General features: G+C 36.3%; 1 protein-coding gene across 1 annotated transcript in view; it reads left to right on the top strand.

The window, feature by feature from the left end:
- The window catches only part of SNX2 (sorting nexin 2), a 33,821-nt gene extending 7,506 nt beyond the window's left edge, over window positions 1–26,315 (top strand). The window contains exons 2-15 of the mRNA XM_052700599.1: window positions 107–221; window positions 10,617–10,768; window positions 11,924–11,990; window positions 12,196–12,239; window positions 12,336–12,477; window positions 14,709–14,787; window positions 17,621–17,696; window positions 18,878–18,991; window positions 19,218–19,311; window positions 21,081–21,286; window positions 22,156–22,299; window positions 24,924–25,004; window positions 25,112–25,183; window positions 25,833–26,315. Of these exons, the coding sequence (XP_052556559.1) occupies window positions 107–221; window positions 10,617–10,768; window positions 11,924–11,990; window positions 12,196–12,239; window positions 12,336–12,477; window positions 14,709–14,787; window positions 17,621–17,696; window positions 18,878–18,991; window positions 19,218–19,311; window positions 21,081–21,286; window positions 22,156–22,299; window positions 24,924–25,004; window positions 25,112–25,183; window positions 25,833–25,883 (1,437 nt within the window). The 3' untranslated portion in view covers window positions 25,884–26,315. The remainder of the gene's footprint in view (window positions 1–106; window positions 222–10,616; window positions 10,769–11,923; window positions 11,991–12,195; window positions 12,240–12,335; window positions 12,478–14,708; window positions 14,788–17,620; window positions 17,697–18,877; window positions 18,992–19,217; window positions 19,312–21,080; window positions 21,287–22,155; window positions 22,300–24,923; window positions 25,005–25,111; window positions 25,184–25,832) is intronic.
- Window positions 26,316–26,640: the final 325 nt, after the last annotated feature.

Raw genomic sequence — 26,640 nt, 5'->3', positions numbered from 1 at the left:
CTTGTTTCTTTGCGATGAAAGAATGTTGCAGTAATTCCTATATGCTGACACATGGGAACTAGTTGTGTGCCAATTATTTCACATTGTTGTTGTTGTTTTTTAACAGTCAAGTCCTTCATCTCCAGAGCCAGCAAGTCTTCCAGCAGAAGATCTCAGCACAATCTTCAATGGTCCAAAGCCAGCAGAAATGATAGATGATGACAGAGAAGATCTTTTTGCTGGTAATTACTTTTTTCTTCTAGCGTGTCAGTGTAAACTCTTGCTCTTGGATTTTAGGGAGTGTGCTTTTCTGAGAAGGAGAGTTAATGCTTTGTCGTGCTATTTAAAATCATTTTCATTGCCTGGGTGTGAGGAATTTTGAAGCCATTCCCTTTTAATGAAAACTTCAATTTTAATTTAATACAATTTGATATTGTAGCCAATTGTAACCATTGCTTGTTGTGTCAAAGGTAGACTTCCTGGAAAGTTCATTGAGTAATGAATTAGTACATTTCAGTATTAGCAGTGTTGCTAGCTTTCATCAACATTCTTTACTGGATTCATCAGTCATATTTATTTCAAATCCTATGATTTTCTGAAATATGCTGTTACATTTGTGAATTCGAAAATTGGCATGAGTAATAAGGAAGGAGGGACAAGTTTCTTTTTTCTTCAGATTTGTTTGTTCTGTAATTGCTGACATATTGATACTGACAATATCCTGATAGTACATTGTGAAACTGTTTTGGAGTGCAGCCTTTGAACTGAGAAGATTTTTACCTTGCTTTTTTAGTTAAAATAAAGTGATATGTGACTTATTTGGATTAGATGAGTTTTAATTTCATTGATAAATTAGATCTGGGACTTTTTTCAACCAAATTTTAATGTGTTGTCTGAAGAGTAAACACTCTGTTATACCCGTGGCAATACATATATTTGTGGGGTAACAGAGAAGAATCATTCTCATACTGAATAAGTGGCATCTTGGAAAACTTATTAAATAGAAAAGTTAAATTTTCTTAATTTGACAGTGATGTACAGTTTTTTTTCTTGTGGAACTCCATAGCATTTGTTAAATCTTTTTACTGGGCGTCAGTTTATTGGTAGTGTGAACTGAGACTGCACAGTTCTCAGCAGTAACACTTTCCCTACTACTACTTGTTGCTGAGTCAGTTCATAGTCTGTTTTGAATACAGTCCTAATCTAATGTCATAGATTCCCTGATACAACCATTTGAAAATAAGTTCCTGTCTTATTTTTTATAGATAGCTGTATACACAAGTCCATTATCTTTATTCTGAACTTAAAAATTTCCATATATTTGAACTTTTATTTACTAAGAGACTTTAGAATATATTGACCGGTTTGTTGACTCTCTGAAACTATTTTAAGATAAGAGAGTGAAAAAACAGAAGGGCTTTCCTGGTTCTTTTATATTTGTGTTATGTAATTTTATGGCTTGAAGAGACAGTGGTTCAGGAATGAAGCTTTCTAGTGCTAGTAGTTTATACAGTATATAAAGGCAATCTTTTGTAGACACAGAGCCGTCTGGAATGGATATATTTTAGGACAGCCAATTCTCATCTGGCTATAAAAGAAGGTGGCTGGATTAGATATTGATGAGAACCTGACAGAAGGAACAAGAGTTAGCAGCCAGATTGTTTCAACTAAAGTGAGTGCTGTGAGAAAGTGAATGAAACTGATTTAATGAGTTTGAGTTTTTCTGTGGAAGACATTCTTTTAAATGCATATGGCATTGAACTGAAAGCTTCTGACATACTGCATGTCTAACAAAGTAAAACCGGTTTGTGAAGGGCAGTTTGTGTACTGACTGAGGCTCTGTGGAGTTTCAAACAGAGAAGAACAGGAATTTATGGAGTGTAAGATAGATTTGCAATATCTTATTCTGATCAGGAAGTTTGTATAATACAGTTGTATCCCTGTGAAGAACTTCCAGCTTTGTATCACTGGCAGCATGGGAGTTCTTTAAAGAAGAAAAAAAAAGGGTCATTTCACAGAATCACAGAATTGCAGGGGTTGAAATGGACCTCAAGAGATCATCGAGACCAACCCCCCTGCCAAAGCAGGTTTAGGTGCTACGCTCTCACAAGTATAATTACCTTTTCCTTTTTTAGGACCATTTTGCTGGACAGTGATGTTAATCTAGCCTTTCAGTAGAAGGAAAATGATAAGAATACACGAGGGATTTGCTTTAGGCTTGATGGTATAAACCTTAGTTTCTGTCGAAGAAAGACCTAATTAAAATATGAATGTAACTCTGGTTTTTTTTGTTCAATGTGTTGAAATTCCAGAAAAGTACATCTACCTAGCCTACTGGAACAGAGGCTAACTGGAGAGGAAAATAATGACATTCTACATTTCATAAATTATATTGTTCCTTTATATTGAATTATTAGATGCTATAAAATCCAGGCAAAAGGAAATGCTGTGGGTGGCTTCTGAAAGGAGAGACTGGCTCTTTGGGATTATAAACAATCACAGTTTTGCAGCCGAAAAAAAAAAAAAGAGGGTATTCTTTAGCTCGTGTAGGTTTGAATGTATTTTTTTTCATTATCCATCCATTAAAAAAAGGTGATAAGTAAATTATGATTTCCTAATCTGTGTTGATGTAAGTCTGGATCTGGGATATTTTTTTCAGACTTCTTTGACTGTATTACAGCTTCTTTGCTGTAGCTTTCCTGGGGCAGACATAGGAAAATATCTGAAATAATTTTTTTTAGATATTCCTTACCTCATCTCTGCTGACCCATAAGTTCTTTGACAGAACAAAATAAAACTGGGCTGTAAAGGTAGAAGAAAATGAGTTTTCCATCTGCTCTGTTGGAAGCTAATAAACCTCACTGCTGCATTCATGAGTATTGTGTTTCTTGGCTCTGTAAATAAACTGCCTTGCTAAACTCATTTAAGTATTTTCACTTTTAGTGTAAAAGTCACTTTGTTGTATATTTGGCCAAAAATGAATTACTTTATGTTGACCTATAGACTTCATACATATGGGGAACATTGTGATCAATGATTCATTTTGTATCAGCAGTATTTTTAAGAGCTTTGAGATGTATTTAAATATTGTCCATCCATAAGTTTCTACTGTAGAGTAAGTAATTAGATCATGAGTTGTTGTCTGAAATACGGGCCTTCAGCTGCACGTGTAGCTGCTGGACATAGTTGCCTGTGCCTTCTGCCTCCAGCGCTCATAGAGGAGCAAGGCTGTTAAGTTACTCCCATACTCTTTCATTATTTACAGGAAAAAAAGAAAATTACAATTTTTCCACTCTTGCACCTGGGAAGGAATAACTGCAAGTATCAGTAGAGGTTGGGACATGATCTGCTGGAGACGAGGTCTGTAGGGAAGGACTCTGGTCCTGGGGGTTTTGGTGGATGACAAGTTGGCCATGAGCCAGCACTGTCCCTGGTGGTCAGGAAGGCCAGTGGGATCCTGGAGTGCATTAAAAGGAGCACAGCCAGCAGGTCAAGGGAGGTGATCCTCCCCCTCTGCTCTGCCCTGGTCAGGCCTCACCTGGTGTTCTGCATCCAGTTCTGGGCTGCTTGGTACAAAACAGGGATCTCCTGGAGAGAGAGTCCAGCAGAAGGACATGAAGATGGTAAAGGGCATCTCCCCCGTTAGGAAAGGCTGGGTGACCTGGCTCTGTGCAGCCTTGAGAAAAGAAGACTTAGAGGTGATGTTGTTAATGCTTATAAGTATCTTAAGAGTGGGAGTCAAAAGGACGTGGCCAACCTCTTGTCAGGGCTCTGTGGGGACAGGACAAGAGGAAATGACCCTAAACTTGATCATAGGAAGTTCTGCACCAATATGAGAAGGAACTTCATAGTAAGGTGACAGAGTGCTGGAACAGGCTGCCCAGGGAGGCTGTGGATTCAGCATCTCTGGAGATATTTCAGACCTGCCTGGACACCCCACTATGCAGCCTGCTGTAGGGAGCCCATTTTGCAGGGGGTTGGACTCAGTGATCTCTGGAGGTCCCTTCTAACCCCTACAACTCTGTGATTCTGTGAAAGCTAGGAATGGATTCTCTTAAGCTGGTATCTGACTGCTCTGTCTTGGGGAGAAGTTGGTGCACTTTGGTGGGATTTTTTTCTTAGTGATGGTGTGTACTTCAGGTTCTTTTTAATTTATTTCCTTAAGATACATTTTAATTTTTTTTTTTCTACTCACTTGGAAGTTTGTAGAGAAAAGAATATGCCAGTTCTATGAACCAGACAAGGCATAGTTTCCATTTCAGTTTTCAGTTTACAGTAAGAATTTCTAGCAATAACATCTGTTAGTCAAGAGCTAGTTGCAGGTGCTGGGCTGGTTATTAGAAACTGGTTATTGACTTTGGGTCTGAACCAAAAACAAAAATGTTTGAACCAACTAGTGGCTGTTCTGTTAACAGTGTTTGTTTTCTCACTGTGATTGTTTTAGTCCTTCTGTCATATTAGTAAGGGTCATGGCCTGTGACTTACTCATTTTAGAACAGTCTGTTCTGTGAGGTTGTCTGTCTTCAAAATATGCTACACCTGCAGCAGCAGTTTTTTACCCAATGATTTCTCCTTTCTTCTGGGCAGCAGCTCTTACTGAAGTTTACATCCAAATTTATGTGATCAACTTAGCAAACCTTCAAGGATAATAAGCTAATTTGAGCACTCTAGTGATGTCAGTATGTTAAGAGATCTATGACATTTGGATGTGTGATAGGTAAAAATAACTTAGCTCAGAAGTGAGCTGCTTGTAAGGAACTGCAACGCTTGCACTTCCTCATATGATGCTTCACAAATACTGGTGGTGAAAGGAGTTGCCTAATACTGAGGTTAAGCTTGCTGCTTAAGTGCCAGTGTATCTGATTGCTTTCTTTAATAGGCTGATATATTTTCTTGTTCTTTGAGAGCTTAACATCTTGAGAATGATCTTTGATAAAAGACCTCTTTGTGAAGCTGGTGTTCATGTGTACAAATCTTGCAGTATCAAATTGGTGGGAGCTGTTAATATGTGCTGATAGCTGCCAGAACTGATGTGAGCATTGGATGTTAATGTTTTCCTCTGTGGAGTTGAGCATAAGAAGAACTTACACCTTTGAAAACTATACAGAAAAGCAAGTCATCCAGATCTCATTTTTCATGCAAATATTAATACAGAGTAAAAAATATATATATCTGGCCCCCTCACACAGCCAAATATATGAATTTTCTGTGGATCACCTAAAATGATTAAGTAAAGCAGGTGCTTCTGGAAGCACCATAGTTTCTTCTGTGAAACCTACCAAATTCATCCCTCAGTGAAAAAATAAACATCGTTTACATTTTAATCCACACTGTATCATCTAATTTTCCATATTGAAATGATGAATGTAAGAAGTGTAACTGGCATAGGTCGTCCAGACTAATCTGTTTCTTGAGAAGTAATGCACGTGCTTGTCATAAAACATGTTTCTAAGCAGGGAAAAAAGGTAGGAAGCACAATAGCCTGCTATTCTTGCTGTAGAAATAATAATTCTTTTTTCCTTTGCAATGTGTCTTGAAAGTCAGTAATCTACTTCTGAAATTTTAAAACTTCTAAATGAAGAAAATGTCATCCTTGTCTGGTCTGTCTCCCCTCAACACCCTTCTGCCGAGCTTTCCATTTATCTCTTCTAGATACATGTTGTGTGCTGGATGCATGCAGATTTGGAGTCAGAGATAGCAGGAGGGAGGGTAGCATGAACTATAATTTCTTCTTTAAAACAACTGACTTGATGTCTATTAAACATACCTTTTTTTCCTCTCACTAAGTTCCTTCAGGAAAAGAAGGGTTCGTAGGCAACACCTTAAAAACTTTGTTCACGCTCAGCCAACCTGGACTCTCACAGGATTGGAAATACTGGTATGAGTAAAGTCTGCTCTTATGCCTGTTGTGATCATAAAGCTGCAAGATGGTGTTCTTGCATTTCTAGCCACGTCCTCTCTTGCAGAAATAGTGCAGCAGTGTCACTTCAGCCATTGCTGAACAGGGGTAGGGGGCTGGTCTAGGTTGTATTTCAGGTGATAATCAGCCTGGATTCATTAGTACTAATGTGTGTGAATAACAGACTGAGACAGAGAAGTGGTAGGGAAAAAGTGTGCTATTGTTTCATCCTAAAGCAGTGCTGGTTCGGTGATTTGAATTCACTCTGTTTTCATGAAGTCTCATTTTCATGATAACGGGAATGTTTTCCCAACTGATGAGAGTGTGGAATGAATTACTTCATGTTTTGTATTATAAGCCCATCTAAAATTTGAAGGTACAGAAAGGTGCTTACTGTTGGTTAATGGATTTTTTCCCAAATTTGCAAATAGCTGGTAACTGGAAAAGGAAAAATTGGAATTTGGTAGCTCGATTTGTATTTGTGTGTGTGCACAAGTGCATACACTGATACAACTACTGAATAGAAGTATACACACTTGTATAAATCCTTATGTATGTTGAATGCTGCTAGACAACAAATGGTCTCTCTCTCTTCCACACTGAAATGCTGTTCTTCCACTTTAAAAGGTTCTTATTTTCCAGCTGTGTCAGCATGACTTTTCATGCTGACATGAAAAGTGTTTTGAATTAAACTTCTTTGTTGTACAAAAATGCAATATCTTTCCTGTGGCATTTGAGGGTAGAAACCATAAGTAGGATTCTTCTACAATTCCTAAAGATTTAACTAGAAAAATGAAGCAGTGGTAGGAAAACAGCCTTTTTCAAATAAGTATTTTAGATAATCTTTCTGATTTTAAAATATGAGAAAGTCCTTGTGCTTAATATTACTTTGAAAATAGCAAGTAACCTGAAATTAGAATAATGGTGCCAGGAAGTCAAGAAAGGTAGTCCTTCCCCTCTGCTCAATGCCAGTGAGCCCACACCAGTGGGCCCAGTTCTGAGCATCCCATTACCAGGGAAAAATGGAGTGAGCTCATGAAACGGCCATTAACGTGATCAGGAGCATGAAGTGCTTGACAAGGGAGCAGAGGCTGAGCGAGACGGAACTGTGCTGACCGGAGAGGAGAATGCTAGGATTGTTTAGGCTGGGAAGATCAAGTGCAGCCATCACCTGACACTACCAGTCCACCCACCTGTGTCCCTTAGCACCATGCCCACACATCTCTTAAATATTTCCAGTGTTTAAGATGATGATGTCACTGCTTCTCTGGACAGCCTGTTCCAATGTCTGACCACTCTCTAAGTGAGGGAGTTCTTCCTGATATCCAATTTAAACCTCCCCTTCTGCAACTTTATGCTGTTTTCTTTCATCCTTTCACTTGTCACTTGAGAAGAGAGACTGGTGCCCACCTACAGCCACCTTTCAGGCTCTCCTGAGCCTCTTCCATTTCCCTCAGCTGTTAGTTATAATTCTAGTTTTGTAGTCCGTTTACCAGTTTGTTTTTCTTCTTTTAATGCATTCCAGCAACTTCATATCCCTCTTATAGTGAAAGGCCTTAAACCAAACACAGTACTCAAGGTGCAGTTTCACAAGGATAGAGTATGTGAGGACAGTCATCCATCTCCAAGCCCTGCTGATGGCACTATGTCTGATACAAGCCTGGATGCCCATGGCCTTCTTGGCTGCCTGGGCACACTGCTAGCTCATGTCCAGCCAAGTGTCAACTAGCATCCCCAGATCCTTTTCCTCTCTTAGTTTTCTAGCCCCAAACCTGTAGCAATACATGAGGTTGCTGTGACCGAAGTGTAGGACCTGGCTGATTGCCTTATTCAATGTCACAAGACTGGACTCAGACCATCCAACCATCCTATCTTCCTCTGTAGTGTCTTCCCACCCTCGACAGATCAACACTGCCATCCAACTTGGTATCTTCTGCAAACTTACTGAGGACATGTTGGTCAAGATCATTGATAAAAATATTAAACAAAACTAGCCCTACCACTGCATGGTTGGGAGCACCACTAGTGACTGGTGCCAGCTGGATTTAACTCTGTTTGCAGTGACCCTTTGCTCCCACCATCCAGCTTCTTACCCAGTGAACGCTCCATCCATCCAAGCCATGAGCAGCCAGTTTCTCCAGGGAAATGCTGAGGGGAAAAAATATCAAATGCTTTGCTGAAGTTCAAGTAAACAGCATCTACAACCTTTCCCTCATCATTAAGAGTGTCATTGCAAAAAATCAGGTTAGTCAGACATGACCTGCCTTTCATAAATCTGTACTGACTATGCCTGGTTGTCCTTAACATTCTGTATAATGGCACTCAAGATACCATGAACTTTCCTGGCACTGAAGTCAGACTGACAGGCATATAGTACCTCAGGTCCTCCTTCCTGTCCTTCTTATAGATGAGTGTTGCATTTGCCAACCTCCAGTCACCTGTGAACTCCCTAGAACTACTGGTAAATTATTGAAAGAAAGTTGATGATCAAACTCAGAGAAACTTATCCAGGTGTACAAATGCCTGATAGGAAGAATTACAAAAGGAGGAATCAGACTTAGTGGTGCCCTCTGAGTAGACAAAGGGTAGTAGGCATAAATGGAAGTATGGGGGATGCTATTTAAACATAAGGGGAAGCATTTTTATTTTTTAATTTAATGGTGAATTTTTAAAGCACTGGTTTGTGTTGTCCAGAGAGAAAATGGAATCTCCATCCTTCAGGATGTTCAGAACCCAACTGGATGTGGTCCAGAGCAATCTGTTGCAGACATTGTTTGAGCGGTTGGGTTAGGCTAAACAATGTCCAGAGGTCCTTTCTAACTTCAGCAGTTCTGTAATATATTCCAAAACAAAGTGATGACAGCAAATTTTGTTTGCCTCAAGCCAGAATGAGCATATTTCAAACAGGCTAAGGCATGATGACCTTAAGTTTGTTTTTAATTTGAGTTCTGGTATCAAGCAAAAATTTAGGTATTCAGCCGTTTTCATCCCAGTAGTGTGGTTTTGAACGTTTATGAAAAAGTGTTGTAGAAGAGTGGGAAATATAACTGACCAGCAGAAATGGCAGCAAGGATAAAGCTGGGTGGCTTTGATATATTGATTAGGAAAGACCATAATATTGCTTCTTTTAGTAATAACTGTTACGCTTCATTTAATGCTGTTTCCAGTTTTGCCAACATTGCTAGTAGATTAAAGACTGTTCTGAAAAACTGAAAAGTCAAGTGATGCTGTGGGGGATGAAAATGAGACTTTTTTTTTTTTTTTTTTTTTTTACACATAATATAGTAATTTCACAAATTTAGAGTAGACCTGATTGTTAAACTGGCTTGAGTGGTGGTGTTGTTTTTTTCTTAACCCTTGAATAAGAACTTGTAGTAAGAATAGGAATTGATGATGATCAAGATTTTCAGTGGTACATGGTGATAGAACAAGGGGAAATGGCCATAAACTGATGCACAGGAAGTTCTACACCAATACGAGAAGGAACTTCTTCACAGTGAGGTGTCGAGCACTGGCACAGGCTGCCCAGGGAGGCTGTGGATTCTCCTTCTCTGGAGATATTTCAGACCCGCCTGGACACCCACCTGTGCAGCCTGCTGTAGGGAGCCTGCTTTGCAGGGGGTTGGACTTGATGATCTCTGGGGGTCCCTTCCAACCCCTGCAATTGTGTGATTCTGTAATGCTCTTTATCCATACCAGGATTTAAGAAGTGGAAGGAATGTGGCTTAGTTTCTTTGGAAAATAAAGCTGTTACATAGACAAAAAAAAAATGCAAGAACAGCTCTTTTCAAATTTGCATAATAATCTGTTTTGGAAACTTTGCAGGACTTGGAGTAGATCTGCATTAATGCCTGAAGCTATGCTTGGTAAAGTGGTTGGAACTGGTGTGGGAAGTCTAGTTGGTAATACATTCTGAGAACAGTGGTGGAATCAGTCTCTGTATCAAATGTTGTTTTGCGGTCAGTATTATCTTTAGAGGAACTGAATTTCTTGCAAATGCACATTTAGCAAGAACCACAGCATTAATCACTGAAACTAGAACAGGAACTTCTTGGTAGACAGAAAGAGGATAGCTTGCCAGTGGTCAAAACCAACTAATCAAGGAACACATGCAGGATTTGTAGTGCAGAGATTCAGATTCTCTTCAAATGTAGATGAACTGTATATGTTCGGAAAGTATTTAGCTTTGAATGAGATATTGTAAGCCTAAAGGAGATTGTTTTAAATAAAAATGATCTTAAAGGTCAGAATGCCTCTAATGCTAAAAATACTTATTTGCTAGGTTATGGGCTTTGGGGTGGAAGCCTGCGTTATGGTTGTGTAACTTCCTTTAAAGCATTCTACTTTGCTGAATATGCTTGATTATCAGCCTGTATGATTAAATTAGTTGTTCAGGGTACAAAACCAGAAAAGAATAGTCTTAAGGATAGAAGAAACTGAGTTTTCTTTCATAGTATCTCTTACAGAAATAAATGACTAAAACTTCCATGGATATTCTAAAAGACTATTTACCTGACTGTATAAAAAAAAGAATTACAATATTGATCATACTGTAGCCTAATACAAATGATGCATGTAGTTTTATACTTATTTAAAGAAATTACCAGCACAAGCAGACGCTTCTTACGGATGCTTTTACTAGACTTGTACATTTTCACTTTATTTTGTGTGTGTTTGTTATCTTTGTGATAGGCAACTGTCTCAACTATACAAAAACTAACTCAAATTCTTTATCTAGAAGCCACAGAAGAAGTTTTATTGGACAGTCCAATACTTTCACCAGAACCAACTCCTGCAATCACTCCTGTAACACCTACTGCATTAGTAGCTCCTAGAACGGAATCGAAAAGTGGAACAGCCCCTGCAAGTTTTGATAGATCAAGAGAAGAGGTATACCTCAAGTTCGGAACTATCTTGTTTGGACTTGGAAGTTGTGGGTTATTTTGTTGTTGTTTTGTGTATTTTGTTGTTCATTACAGTTTCTAAATATTATTTCACAGGATTATCCTTTGGTTAGGAGAAATGTGTATATGTTTATATTTTTGGCACTTAAAATTTGATATACATTTGACTCTTTAAAAAATACCATGATAATTCATTACATAACTGTATTGGAGATCTGTAAATTAAGAAGTAACACTTCATTCCTGCAGGTTAGGCATTGTAAAAGTGGGTGTAGGAGCAAACCTTGAGCTTGATATGGGAGAAATGTTAATGATGTTATATTGCAACTCTATCAAGTTACTGATTTTAACTTTCGTTTATTAAGTAGTTGTTAATGGGAAAATGAAAGGAGCAGTTGTTAGCATTATCCTGTATACTAACAAACAGAGAATGTTTGTTAGAATGATAAGGATTTAAACATTTACATTTGATGTTCCATTCAAAGTCAGGACATTGGCAAATGGCATTCATTCTACACTGTCCTCTTACTAGACAGTGTCAGTGTAAAGAGTTTGTAAACAAGACTTGTTTGTGACTCAGAAACTACTTCTTCCCCAGAATTTCTAAGATGGTATTTTATTCTTATTTTCATCCTCTTCTGCCCCAACATACTGTCCTTTCTGCCACAGTGTTTCCTTAGATCCCTGTTTATCAAACTTTTGTACAATTGCATGTAAATTCTGCATGACTAGAGCCCAGGCAAGTATCAGAAATTATCTGCCTTTGACTTCTTCCTTCCCAAATATCTGTATTTTGATTTAAAGATTATAGAAACGCTGCTAACAAGAGCATTTTTTTTAACTATGTTATCTGCTGAGAGTGGAGGCAGTAAAATGAGTATACCCACAAGAGGAGTATTTATTAAAAATTCTGAGGCTACTTTATGTGAGAGGAAGCTTCCATACTAAAAAGGTTTTCCAGGAAGGCTTAAAATTAAGAGCCCTATGAGAAATTACGTTCACATAATGTTGGATGACAGGTCTGGAAGGGATTTTAAATTCACAAGCATACTGACTCATACTTCTACTTCCACTGTTCTCTTATTTTTGTACCTGCAAATAATATGAGCGCATTTTAACTTGCTAACTGTTCATTTCCTAGATTGAAGAGGAAGCAAATGGAGATTTGTTTGATATAGAAATCAATGTGTCAGACCCAGAGAAAGTTGGTAAGTTTCTCCATACTAGTAAATCAGATGATGGACTGTTTGACCTGTTAAAGACCATACTGAGATTTTAGCATTATTTCTTACTCAGTAATCTTTTGGGTGCTTTCAGTATCTAAGTAGAAATACATGTAATGTATATTTTGAATCAAAAAGTATCTGGAAGCATTAAACTAATTCTAGCATAAGTGTTTTAATTTTCTTTCAGGGGATGGCATGAACGCTTATATGGCATACAGAGTAACAACAAAGGTAACTAGTTCAACAAGTATTTACAGGTACCTTTGTATCATAACTAAGTAAATGCATCAGCAAGTCATCACTAAAATTGTTGTTGTTTTCTTCAAGACATCCATTTCTATGTTTCACCAAAGTGAGTTCTCTGTTAAAAGAAGATTCAGTGATTTTCTTGGCTTGCACAGCAAGTTAGCAACAAAGTACATGCACATTGGTTACATTGTGCCTCCAGCTCCAGAAAAAAGTATTGTAGGTAAGTCTAGTTCCTGTGCAGTTGAAAGTACATGTGCATGTCATTTAATTACTGTAGTACAAATTAAACATTTTAATACCACTGTGCTTCTAAGGTAATTACTGTTCTGTGCAGATATTTCTTCCTTCTTATCAGGTGTTCCAAATTACCATGTATTTCTCCTGTTCTCAATTTTTAGAAAGTTAGGGTTAAGCTGAAAAGATATGTTGTGGCCTCTTCTTAGCTCAAATCAGTGTTGGTAATAAGAAAGACATTCATCTTAATGCGTGGTGCTCTGTTTCTTATCTACTAGTCTTTCTTCACTGTTGCCCCTCAAGAGCTGATTAGTCTGTCAAAACAAAGATGTTAAAGGAGGGTTTATTTTTAACTTGTGTTGTTATCGGTTGTTCACAATACACAGAGCTTCATACATACCTCACCTCTCTGATATGTCAGTTGGTTTCTTCTAATCATTGTGAATGGGGAAATGCTTAGTTAATTCTTCAAAGTCCTAACTTTAAAAATATTTTTGAGTGACACTGGTCTTACTGAATACCTTGAAAGATAAGATTTTTGTTCCATCAGGTAGGGAACACTGTTTATGTAATGAAGCAAGTTTTTTAGCTCGAAGTAGGAGAGCATCTTTGAAGACAATTAAACATTTAAAATAAGAAATGTGTGGAAGTCTAGTGGCTTTTCCATGTAAATAAATCAATGGACATTGGAATGCTACTTGATCTGTAGGAAATGACAGGAGTTTTTTTTGTTCCATCTGTAAAGCTGATTAGAGCAGCAGCTTTTCATTAAAGTGGGGAATGACTTTCTTAAGATACAGATAAGTTGGGAAGTCTGTAGGTTGTTTTCAGGACGCATGAAAGTCATACCTCAAACCTGAACTGATTGCCGTTCAGTGCAAGTTTGCTGTTTGGTTCTATCAAAAAATATATGGTCTAATTCAGGAGGAGTGAAAGGATGCTGGTTTAAGATGCAACTGAGAGCTGGTAAAACAGCTGAAAGATGGCAAATGAGTTTACATCACATGCTTATTTTAAGATTTAATATGAAACATTTTACATCCAGTTTTATGTGATGTGTGTTGTACAAAATCCTTAGTCTTTTCATTCTGTTACACTAGTTATAGGGCTCAGAGTTCTAAGTTAAAATCAATCATTATTATTATTTTTTTACCATCTATTTATTTGGTAGGAGTTGGGAGGGACCTGTGTTTAAGACAGTTCACAAATACAAATGTTGAATTACCAAATATCCTGTGAAACAACAGAATAGAACTGAGTCATTGGTGATTCAGAGTTCAGTGTTCATCTAAACTCGTTTTCACATCTATTTTGAAAGTCATAGATTTTGCTTTTAAAAAAAAACAATTGGGAGTGAAGCAGTTTTGGAAAGTTTTCAAATTTTCAAATTTTTCAAATTTTCAGAGCTTTCTACTCAGAATGTATAGTTTGAAAAGCACAGAAGTAATTGGACATGTAAAAATGACATGTCTGGATTATAATATAACTCTCCCACGCTTTAGAAAATGAGTTACTTTGAATGTTCAGTGTATCTTATTGCTTTTTATAGCACTTGGGTTTCTAAGTCCTCTGAATATGAGTCTTAAGTATGAAAAATACTGACATCAACCACAGTTTGAGTTCTTTCTTGCTGAAGGAGAACATATTTTACATACCACAAGACATCAAGAACTCTTGGTTGTAGTTGTAGTTCTTTGGCCACTGGTTGTAGTTCTTTGGCCACTCTTGACTTCAGCAGAGGAAGTGGTATAAAACTGTTTTTCAAAAATGCTGTGTGGTTTCCATTAGTTAATTAAAAGCTTCTTAGTTTTGAAGATTAGACTATAGTAGAATGAAAATATTGGCTATGAAAAAACAGTAAGTCTCATGTTAAAGCCTGTTTTCTTAATCTGCTTTATTAGCATGTTTTCTTCTTTTGAACATGACTGACCAGTAAGACTGATCACCATTTTTTGTTGCTCTCATAAACCCAAATTCAGTTCTTTGTTAACTTTTTAACCACAATAGTGCAGTACAGGAAACTGTATTTCACAGGACTGTTCCGAAAAGACTGTTCAGCCTGCAGTGTTTGTTCTTTCTGTTCCTGTGTAGTAATTTTTATTGTAATTTTACTTACAATATCTGGACATAGATGAACTTTATCTTATAATCATATCAGCTATACTAACGATTTCTGTGTAATAAAGTAAAATCCATATGATGCCATTTTCTTCAAAGGCATGACCAAGGTTAAAGTAGGAAAGGAAGATTCTTCATCTACTGAATTTGTAGAAAAAAGAAGAGCAGCTCTTGAAAGGTAATGTGTGTATCTAAAACTTGTTAGTCTCTCTAACAGGTATCTGACCCATCTGTGTTTAGGTGTGTTCTGAAGACTGTATGCAGCTGTCTCTTTTTTGTTTAAAAAAAGTTGCATAATTCCCATTAATTACTGGAAATGTACACACATTGATATGGTGAATTACAGCTACCACCTCTAGCTGGTCAGTGCTTAGTTTTGAGACTGTAGAGAACCAGTAGTCTGAACTTTCTTCCATTAGCTTGTGTTGGCAAAACTTGTGCAGGTATCTGAGCTTTTCAATGTATTTTTGTATTATTGTATTCAAATGATTTTTTAATATGTTATTGTTGTGATATGATTGCCTCATTTGAGAAGAATAATCCATACAATGGTTTCAGTTAAACTGGAAAATAAACAGAAGTCAAAACCTTTAGTTTGTCTCTGTAACTCCAAGGCCTCAAGAACTTCATACATTGTCAGCTAGATCAGTCTTTGGTGCAGTCTTAACCAAAAATTATCACTTTAGATTCCTGTCGCTAATATCTTTCTATTTTCTTAATAATATAAAAACATCTGAACAGATACTGAACCTCCAAATACTGACAGGTTGTACTGTCTTACAGATACCTGTCAATGGAATTTGGTGTATGACTTAACATTTGCTACTTGAAATTGTACCCAGAAGTTAATGAAGTAGTTCTGTCATCTGGAGTAGAACTGTGAAACAGCATGTATGCTTAAACAAGTCTGTTGCTAAAGGAGTGCTGCCATGAGATATAAAGACTTGGAGTAACAGTTGGGATTGGAGGAATTAGACTTAGATAAATGAGGTGACATTTCCTCACAACTTGAAGTCGGAGATTACTAACGGAGATTACTGTTTTCCTCCGTTATTTTGTCATGTGATCAATAGAAGTGTAACTGGAACAAGTTTAACACATCAACTTGTGTATGTGCTTTAAATGCTGTGGGTTTTTTTTCATTTATTTGTTAAAGGAGTTTTGCTGTTGTACTAGTTCTAGTGGATGTTGAGTGTATGTCTACATACTGAGGAATGAACTCATTAGGATATTTGATAATGTTTTTCAGAAAAACTGTGATAACATTACTTGTCAAAAAGCAACTTCTTCATCGTGCCAATTTTAGCTGGCTTTTGCTTTCAGAATCTTAAAGTTACATCCCTGTCAAGGTGTTCAAATGCCATTTAAAAGCAGTGGTTCTGTTGATCATTATGTAACCCAGGGGAAACATATTAATATGCTCCAGAAATCCAGACCAAATAAATGTGCTTCAGTTTGTTCTTTCATGATCCCAAAGCTGTAGAGAAAGTGGGAGGAAAGACCTGTTGAGGTCGCTAAAATTTATCTTCTGGAGCACTGAACTTAAGTACTGCAAGTCTACCAGATGTCCTCAGGCAACACAATCACTGGTGTCCAGTGAAAAAGTTAGTAATTCCCGTGGACTGAGTTGTTCTGTAGTAGCAGATTTCTAAAGAAAAATATCTTTGCTTGACATGGCAACTTTAACTTACTAATTATCAGAACATGCAAGGAGAAGTTGAGCAATCTAATTTATGAAATTGTTTCACTGCAACAGTGAGTTTCTTTAGGAGGCACTAAGGACCCAATGACCATATCTAATGGCAGATGGAGAAAATACCTCATCAGTGTACTCAGACTTTGAACTGAGTGTTCCATTCCATAGCACTTCGTAGGAGATTCTAAGTAATCTGAGAGTGTCCTGGATCTGATGTGGTATTTCATAGCTGAGACTTAGGCAAAACTAATCATTAAAAAAAGTACAAAAGGCAGTTGATAGTATTCTGTTAGCAGATTTTGACTGTTAATATCACATATTCTTATGCTCTTGTAGTCTTTTGAAATACTGTATTCCTACAAGGCACTCTTTGTAAACATTTAACACTTTCTGTTAGTGTATAATATGGCAAACATTTATGAGAAACTTACAGTGCTTTTTACTGGAATAATAATGTTGAAATTTCACTCTTCAACCCATACTTGTTCAATAAGTAGTTTTTAAATTAACCAAAAATGGAAAAGAAAAAGAAAAAAAAAAAAGTGAAGAAAGAAAAGAGTAAGAGTTGCATTAATTTAATTTCTATGTGTATGTCAGAAGTAATGTGGAATGAAGATCTAGCATAGTTACCAAATGAAGAGCTCATGCCTGGAACATAACTGGCTCACTTTTTCAAGACTGTCTTTTATTCTAAAACGAGTAAAGCAGAATAAGCCATAACAAAAAAAAAAAAAAAAAAAAAAAAAAAAAAAAAAAAAAAAAAGAAAAGAAAAAACATATATATATATATTTTATATACACTCTATTATATAAGAATGTTTAAAGCATTTAATCTTTTTTCTTCTCTCTTAAATTGTTTTTCTGGCCTAAAATTGCCTGTTATTAGAGCAGGAGGATTTCATTTTATTGATGAAAATATGAAATATAATATATGGTATGATATACAGTGTGTGTGGCTGCATTTTATCAGAAGTTTCAGGTTTTGTGTCTATCTTACTAGACTAAGACCTCACTGAATGTTTAAACTGCTTAGTGGTGCTAGCCTATGTAGCTCTTAACCTATGTGTATGTTGAAGGAAGGTGGCAGAATGCAGAAATATGATATGAACATTCAGTAGGGAGGCAAAGGATTGAAGCAATATGGAGCCTGAACTATTCCCTGACATGTTAGGGGTGACTTTACAAGTATTGAAGTCCCATTAGGTAATATGGGACATTGTGTTCTTCCTGCATTGTAAAGCTTTTTAGATGGAATTTTTCATTGCTGTCAGACACATTCAATCTGTTATCTAATATTTTAATTTTTAAATCACAGGTATCTACAACGAACAGTAAAACACCCAACCTTGTTACAGGACCCAGATTTAAGGCAGTTCTTGGAAAATTCTGAGGTATTTTAAGTTTTTTCATGTTCTATTTATTTTTGGATACTGTGACATACAAACTAATGTATTCTCTTTCTGCTGAGACCTAATCTGCTAGATTAATCTAATGTAGAATTGGATTGCACCCTTCATCATACAGTGGTACATAGTACGGAATAATAGAAGGATACTTAGGAAATGGTGTGTGTGTGCATCTGAGAGAAGTTAGCCTTACAGCGACCAAAAGCTATCTGCCGCACAGTTTCTTCTTGAGTTAGTTGGTCTCTACATTTCTAGTTAATGCTTGTGCACACGGTCACTATCTGTAATTGATGTTGCTAATAGTTAAGTAAGGTTAAGAATTTAATAGCCTTGGAAACAGGTTTCTTGCCTCTGTGAGTCCTTCTTGACGTTTGTCAGTGTGATAATGTGAACCTGCTTGCAGTGCTACTGAATAAGCTAGATGTTTTGTGCATAGAGAACTTCAGCCACTAGTGCTATCAGCCTGATACCTACAAAATTAAATATATTGCTAAAAACATATGGAATCTTTATACACGTGCAAAGTGGATTTGCTGTAACGCTGAATTGTCTTTTGGATAATGTTAGTATTTTAGTTATGTGTGTAGTGGATTTGCCAACTGTACTAGCAGACAAATTGTTACATGTGAAAAGTCTGATGTGGGGGCCCACCTTGTACAGCATCTTTAGACTAACTTGAGTAATGCTAATATTTGTTAGCTTACCCTCTGCATATCTAAACAAATGCACAGTTCTCCCAATAATCATGAGGTAGGGGGAAAAATATATCCATCTTTTATGATTACTATACAATGCAAATCTTGCATTATGATGAAGTGTTTGACAAATTTCTTCCTTCTAATTGTAAACATTGCTCTTCCTGTAGCAGCTTATTCTCTGTTGCATATAGGAGGCTAGTTAGGACCTTTAGCTAGTTCATAATAACTTCGGACAAGTTGGCTGATTGTTCCATTTAAATGTAAAGATGTAGAAGAAAAGTAAATAGTCTATATTTTTAAGTTTTCCTCTGAGAATGTAAAAGTAGTAAATCCTAGAAATTAGATTCCACTATATTGAAACACATAGGACTGAAGAAAGCACTATATCCTTTTCTTTCCCCCTTGTGCCCCGTTAAGCCTCCATCCTTTTAACCAGTCTGTTTGCTCTTATTTGTCATTCAATTCCAGCTGCCGAGAGCGGTTAACACCCAAGCTCTGAGTGGAGCAGGAATATTGAGGATGGTGAACAAGGCTGCCGACGCTGTCAACAAAATGACAATCAAGATGAATGAATCGGATGCAGTAAGAGCTGAATTTTCGACTTGAATAATGAGACGAATTAATGAGGCTCAACAATTGCATTTTAAGGCTGTAGAAGTAGAAAATGGGTTATTAATTTGCTTATTGGCTTGGATTCTTAGCTGTATCAGTTGACCACCCTGGCAGTACATGGATAATTTGCTTCTTTAAACAAGAAATGTTGTTGGTAATCTAATTTGTAATGCTTGGTTCTTTCATCTTTTGTCAGTGGTTTGAAGAAAAACAGCAGCAATTTGAGAATCTGGATCAGCAACTTAGAAAACTTCATGCCAGCGTTGAAGCATTAGTCTGCCACAGAAAAGGTAGCTTCTCTTTCATGTGCTTACATGAACTTAAGTTTAGGAAACGGTGATGAAAGGAGAACTTATTGTGTCAGAACTCTTGACTAATGAATACAGTTATGCAGGAAATTTTAATGCAAAAATCTTGTAATTGTAGCTTTTACTGTAAACTGCTGTATCAATTTGATATACCTGCTATTAATTTTAATTCTCTCTAGAATATCAGCCATCCCTTCTGTTGAACTTGAAAGTTACTATATTGATCTGGTATAGTTTTTTTTCTTTTCTTGCAGAGTTTTAATACCATTCCTAGTAAGGATTCTACTGCAGTAGGCATATATAAATGTATCTCTAGATCTCATGGCAAGAGTAAATTCTTTCTGAGCAAAAAGTTACTGCATAAATCCATTCAAACGTTGTATGTTTCTGTACTGCTCTGCTAAATGAGTTTAAGCTCTTAAATAGGCATTTTCTGTTATTCATTTGATTCACATAATGATACATCATCAAGCTGCTGTTCAGGTAAACTTTACTGAAAAGATATTCTAAAAATGTCAACTTTGAATTTATTTGTATTAGAGGGAAGTATTGCCTACAAGTTTATGTCTTGACCACCTTTGTAGCTGTTTTGTCAAAGACTGCTTTCCATTACGTAAAAACAAAACAACAAAACCACTTCTATTTGCAGTGCAAAGCTATAAATATGCCTTTTGGTTACTGTGCTACGTTAAAATCTATAGATTATGTTTCAACTCTGTACTTTCAAAAGTACACAGAGCTGCATCTCCCTTATACTACTCTGAACTGTTCTCTGTAGTGTAAAAAACACGGACATGAAGAGTCTTTGGGCAGATGACCTCAAGCTTGAATAGTATTTTAAGGAATAATTCAATTGGAAAATTGACATGATTTTTTCTGTTGATTTGAGAAAGTGTTTGTTTAATTTTAAAGAAATTATTTAAATATGAGTATCACATATCTGAAGATGTTTTTTTTTCTGCAAACATTTCTGCTGTTAAAGATTCTACAAAAGCTGTAGAGTTGCAAACAAGCTTGCACTTTCAGTTCTTAAGTATTTTGGATAAAAATATATATTCAAAGGTCCTTTATAGGAGTTAACTTTGTGCAAGATGACTTGCATGGGATTTGATGAAACAATTGCCTTATACTTAGTAGTAAATAAGCTGAGAACTTCAGTTTCATAGATACCAGCCAGCCACTCAGGTATATATTGTATTATTTTGTTGTATTTATTTTTTTTTCCTCTATGAAGTGTCAAAAGATAGCAGTGTGTTACATTATGTACAATTAGAAGAACTTTAGTCAATAGGGCAGTCCAACAAAAATAAATTCACTTGTGGTGGTGGTGGTGTTCTTGTGAAATACATAGGATTTTCCAACTCGTAACAGTGCTTTAGACCAGCTGAGGTTGGTTTGAAGTTGCTCTCAAGGTGACTTGGCTTTGGTTCTGTACGCTTGGACTTTTCCCAAACCAGGCATTTTGTTTATAATGAAGTAACATTTTTTTCCATGTCTCCTGATAGAGATGATAACAGGGTCAGCAAAACATTTACTGATGGAGAATTCTGTGCACTGTGTTCTCCTAAATATGGTTTCATTGTGAGTGCCTTCTGTATTCTATCATGAGCTTTAGGAAGTACATCTTCTGTTTTTAATTTGGAATGAAGTTCATTAGGACTGCATTAGGGCTGAGGCTCTGTTGTGTTGATCTATGCTGCAAAGTGATGTAAGTCAACTACATTGTACTGAATGTTGTTTCTGTATTTTAGAACTTTCAGCCAACACAGCTGCCTTTGCTAAAAGTGCTGCCATGTTAGGTAACTCTGAGGACCACACTGCTCTATCTAGGGCTTTGTCTCAGCTTGCAGAAGTTGAGGAGAAGATAGATCAATTGCATCAAGAACAAGCTTTTGCTGATTTCTACATGTTCTCAGAGCTGCTTGGTGATTATATTCGTCTCATTGCTGCAGTAAAAGTGAGTACTGGACAAAAAAGAGCTAATTTTGTGTTTAAAGTCACAATCCTCAACTTGTATGTTCAAAGAAAATGTATGTTTGTGTGTATATGTACATTTTTTACACAGTTGACACAAAGCTTTTGCCTTTCATTCTGAGTAAAATAAATAAATTAGTGATCAATTATTCTAGTGTTAAAATTGGGAGGAATTTATAAGATGCAGAAAAAAAGTAATTGGTGAATATCTTCTTTAAGCAGTACTAATTGTATATAGGATCGTAGAATCACAAGGTTGGAAACAACCTATGAGATCATCTAGTCCAGCTGTCTAAATATATGGTTTTAGGGCAAGCTATATGCTGTGAAGTCTAAGCAAGAGTGTGTTTTGGCCACGCTTGTTGGCTAGCCAGAAGCTTCCTTAAATATGAAACAAATATAGATTTCGGATATACGTGTCATTAAAGAAAGCATCGGGTTCTGTTGTTAGTCATACTGTATAATATAATTAGGTTTTGAAATGAAAAGGGATGTCTGAGAATTTTATCCAGAATTACCTCTGCACTTGTCAAAATAATCTTTTCTCTCTCCTCCCCTTCTGCATTTCCACCCCCTTTGGTTGCTTTGGTAATGTTTTGTTGGAATGAGGTACACAATGTACTATGGGGCACCGTCCACTCCGAAGAGGCTTGTTGAATGCCTTCTGTTATTTATTTATAGATCGTATTTAGCTGTGCAGCCATGCTGTTAAGTGAAATGCAAGTAGATGTGTTAGACACAGTGAAGTTTGAAAATAATTCTTCTAGCTTTATTCAGAAACACCTTATCCTACAAAACATTTAAATAACTGTTACATTTCCAGTTGTTTAATAAATTCCTTCATTCTCACAGGGTGTGTTTGACCACCGAATGAAATGCTGGCAGAAGTGGCAAGATGCTCAGGTTACTTTACAAAAAAAACGTGAAGCTGAAGCAAAGCTCCAGCTTGCCAACAAACCTGACAAGTTGCAGCAAGCTAAAGATGAGATAAAAGAGGTAATGTTATAAAACATTATTTTGGTGATCAGACTTTCTGCTTTGACTCATTCATTCTGCATCAATGCACTACTTTATACCATTTTTATTTAAGAACTGCTTACTCATTTGCTGTCTGCCATATTTACTGAAATTGTTGAAATTTATTTTAAAAATATGCACAATTTCTACGCATTATAAGATGTGGAAGGCAGTCGAAAGATGTCTCTACAGAGTCTGGGAAATGGGAGGAGGGAAAAATGGACAAGTTGAATTGCATTTACATTTTAACAAATGACTCGGATAGAAACAGGAGCGTCTTCACTAAGATGCTAAAATTTCATGCAAAAAAAACCCACAAAAAAATAATGGAGAACTGTTCCCATGTTTTGCTTTATTGTGCAGCGTTTATCTACCCATATATATTTGTATGTATATATGGTGTGATTTCAGTAAAAATAAGTCTTACATGTTGAAGTGTCATAATTTATACACTTTTTCTATCATGCTTCACTAAGGAAATTGAAGAGGTAGGACAACTTAATTATTTAACATTAATGCATTCTGATTATGCAACAGTATTCTCTCATTAAATAATGGGAGAACATTAGATTTCAAACCCTGTTATGCAGATATTTTGTTTGGCTTCCTCATTGGTCACTAATCACAAGCTGCTTTGTTCTTTCTATATTTCAGTGTATTTTGCATATGGCGTTGATGTTTCCCATTAATTTGGCTTTTTCTTTTTCTTTAAAAAAGCCCTTGTTTACTGGGAAAACTTACTGTGAGTCTTATGTGAGCATATTCTTTCTGGTTGGTATTCTTGACGTCATTCATCTGTTCACAGTACAAGTGATGTCATTCCTTGACCAAAAATTTCTTGAATATTGAGAGTAGTAAGAAATAGCCAGTGATCCTTTCTTAGTCCCAACATGAAAAGAATTAATGGTGTTGTTCCTGAAGGATGTACTTTTCCTGCTTAGTTTATGACTAAAGAAGCTTGTTAGTAAACCCTCAGTTGGAATATGTGAACGGAAAATGGCTACCATTGAAACAGATTCAAAATTGCTGATTCTGTAGTGATAATTCTTCTGGCGGAGACATTGCAAAATGGAAAACTACACGGATTGGACTTCGTAAACTGAGTTGTTTTTTGCTGGAATAAAATAATAAAAGAGTATTTCCAAAAATACCACTATTGAAAACGGGAAATTTCTCTTTGATGGAAACTATGACATGACAGATCATCATTCAGTGATAATTTGTGTTAAACATGGTACCTGGACGTGGCAAAGCCAGGATAGGGGTCCATACAGAGTCAGACACTGAAGTCTCCTACAGCTCTAGTTGCAGTGGTAGATCAAAACAGACAGTCTGTGTACCCTTCCCTTGTCCGAGCTTTGTGTTGTTTCAGTTATTAGATAACTCTAAGGTTGTGTTTCCTTGAAGCAAATCCAGTTATGACATAATGTGCGGCTTTGTAAATGTGAATCTGAACATAAGGAGTTTCTGAATAAATGTGAACCAAAAACATAAATGTCCAGATGCTGACTGGAACAGGTTCATCTCGTAACACGACAATAACTTGATAATGCAGCACAAGATGTTTTTATGGATATACAGCACCACTGACAGAAATGTGTTGCCTCCTGGCTTTTTTCTGAAGAAGATAACTGTTAATAGGATATGTTAGCTTCTACGGTTCAGTTTGTAAGCTGGCATTTGAAATACCAGTTAACTGTATCTGCAGTGTCAAGCAGCAGATAACTTTTTTCACAGTGTATCTATACGAATGCTATAAATTAATAATATAAATAATTGTGTTAAAGTAAATGCAAAAGAAAGCCTACTAATTACAAGATAATGTTTGATGATAATCTTATTGTGTGGCTAGATGTGTTTTGGTATAAACTAAGGATAAATACAACCTACTGTGGTGTAGTACTGTTGTGTAAATGCCACGCTCCCATTATGACAAAAACCCCAAGCTGTAACAGCATTTTCTCTTAATTTTTCTTTTATATTCTTATCCTTAATAGCTTTTTTATTCCTCCTGTCTCGTTAGTCACCTCTGAAACAGACAGTGTTGTTTTGATTGTCCCAAGCAACTTGCATCCTAACTGGAAGACCAAAAAATGTAGCATTGTGAGCTTGTCATTTCTGACACAAAGATAAGCATATGTATGACTGTAGGCAGAGAGAAAGATTTAATCACTTATTCTGGGACTAGGAAAGTACAGGAAACTGACTTCTGAGACTCTTCTACCTTCAGTTGGGTAGGCAGTCACAGAAAGCTTACAGATTGAGGTTTCTGTTATAGCAGCACCCGCAAATAATATCTAAAAAAGCTGTAGGGATCCTTTTCTTTTGCTAAAGAATCTCTAAAATCGATTTTATTAAGCTTTTATTCGTAACAATTCTGAGATGTTTTTGTCATCTACAGATGTCATTATGTTAGATGCCATTGTTTGATCTGATGTCATCGTATTCTGCAAACTGTTATGTAAAAGTCGTTATTTGTCCAAAGGATGAATAGGTCCTTTTCATTTCCTGAATTAATGTTGTTAACTTACTAGGAAGTTCACATAGTGATTGACTGTGTGGGAAACACAAAGTCTCATCTCTGCATGTCTTTCCTTTGCCAGTGGGAGACAAAAGTTCAACAAGGGGAAAAAGATTTTGAACAGATCTCCAAAACGATTCGCAAGGAAGTGGGAAGATTTGAGGCACGTATAATTTTGTCTAAATAAATGATAGTTTTACTTTAGATTATATTGACATTCAAAGTAAAATTGATAAAGAGGATAATATGCTATAATTTATTTGTTAACAGAAGGAACGAGTGAAAGACTTTAAAACTGTTATTATCAAGTACTTAGAGTCATTAGTGCAAACACAACAGCAGGTAAGAAAAATTTTAAGTTTCATACATGTTAATGTTTAGAATGTTACATACCATTATTACAAAAGACAGTCTTTCAACTACTTCCAGTAGTGCTCTACTGAAGAAAACGGTGGCTTCAGGTTCCCAGCTGTTACTGGGCTTTCTTGCACAGCTCTTATCTAAGAGAAGCAGGGGAGAAGCTCCTGTTAGGGGAAGAGGGTGTGGGGAGGGTCTTGTCTGTTTTTCTGAAACTCAAATGCTTATTGCTCTTTTTAAAAGTTTAATGTATTACTGAATATTGTAAAGCAGTAAAGTTGTTTTCAGTGACTCAGAAACAGACTTTGTTCCCTGAAGAGTATTTGCTAACATTTCAGCCTTTTTTAAATTGAGCAACAAAAACGTGATGCACGTTAGAGATAAAAGTAGCAAATGAACCTTGCAAACCCATTCTCTGTGTTTTCTGTAGTACTCTGCTCAATGTGTAATAATTACTGTTAACCAGACTTACATATTTTTAAAACTTTTTTTTTGCATCATGTAATAATGAGTGGGTAATATTCAGCATCTGTGTTCTTACCTCATCCAGAAGAGAAAGTTTAACACAAGAGGAGGAAGGTATATTTGTTTTCCAGCATTTAGCTATGTAGTGATTCTTTTTTTTTTCTTTAAGCTAATTAAATACTGGGAGGCATTCCTACCTGAAGCCAAAGCCATTGCCTAAAAGAAGAATATTCCAAATGAGAAGACATTCTGTATGTTTCTCCTGGATAAAATTAAATTCCACAGTGAAATCACTTTAAATCATCCAAATAAACCACAATATATTTTATGAATTAACATGTGGCTTTTTTTATAAACTACAGCATTTTATTAACAAGCTGCACGTCCTGACCCTCATTGAAGTGGACTGTGGCATGATGTTCTGCAATACATTGCTGAATTGAACACTATTGTGTCTTAATACTTGCACTAGAATGTGCACTGCAAGGCCAGAAAGCTGGTATTTTTGTTCTTTATGATACAGTGTTCTGTAGTTTATCTGATCTTTGTGAAACAATTTAATTGCTTCGATTAATGTTCACTTAAACATTCCTGTAAAAATCATGTTTTTGTGATCACAGTAATAAAGGGGATATTCATTGTGAAACATTAAGCTCTGTGTTTGTGTCTGTTTGCTATTTCTTACAAGTAGCATTTATAACAATTTGAGATTGCATCAAAGGCTGAACAACACCGAGGAAAGGATTCCGAAGATGGTAATAAGGATCCATAGATAATTACTTGTGGTAAACTCTTTTCTAATTCTTATTTATTTTTTTACAGACATTCTTTTCAACTGAAATTACCATTGCATTAATACTCATAGTCAAAAGACACCTACAGTCTCATACAGAGTTTCTGAAGGACTAAAATTACTTGCATGATCCTACTGGACTGGTAAAGTTCAGCACTCTCCACTTTGAAAATAGCAAAAAAAA

The sequence above is a fragment of the Tympanuchus pallidicinctus genome, unplaced genomic scaffold, assembly GCF_026119805.1.
Source record: "Tympanuchus pallidicinctus isolate F22 unplaced genomic scaffold, pur_lepc_1.0 scaffold4, whole genome shotgun sequence".
NCBI classification, from domain to species: domain Eukaryota; kingdom Metazoa; phylum Chordata; class Aves; order Galliformes; family Phasianidae; genus Tympanuchus; species Tympanuchus pallidicinctus.
Note: the sequence above shows the minus strand (reverse complement) of the source record. Positions and strands in the feature narration are given on the sequence as shown.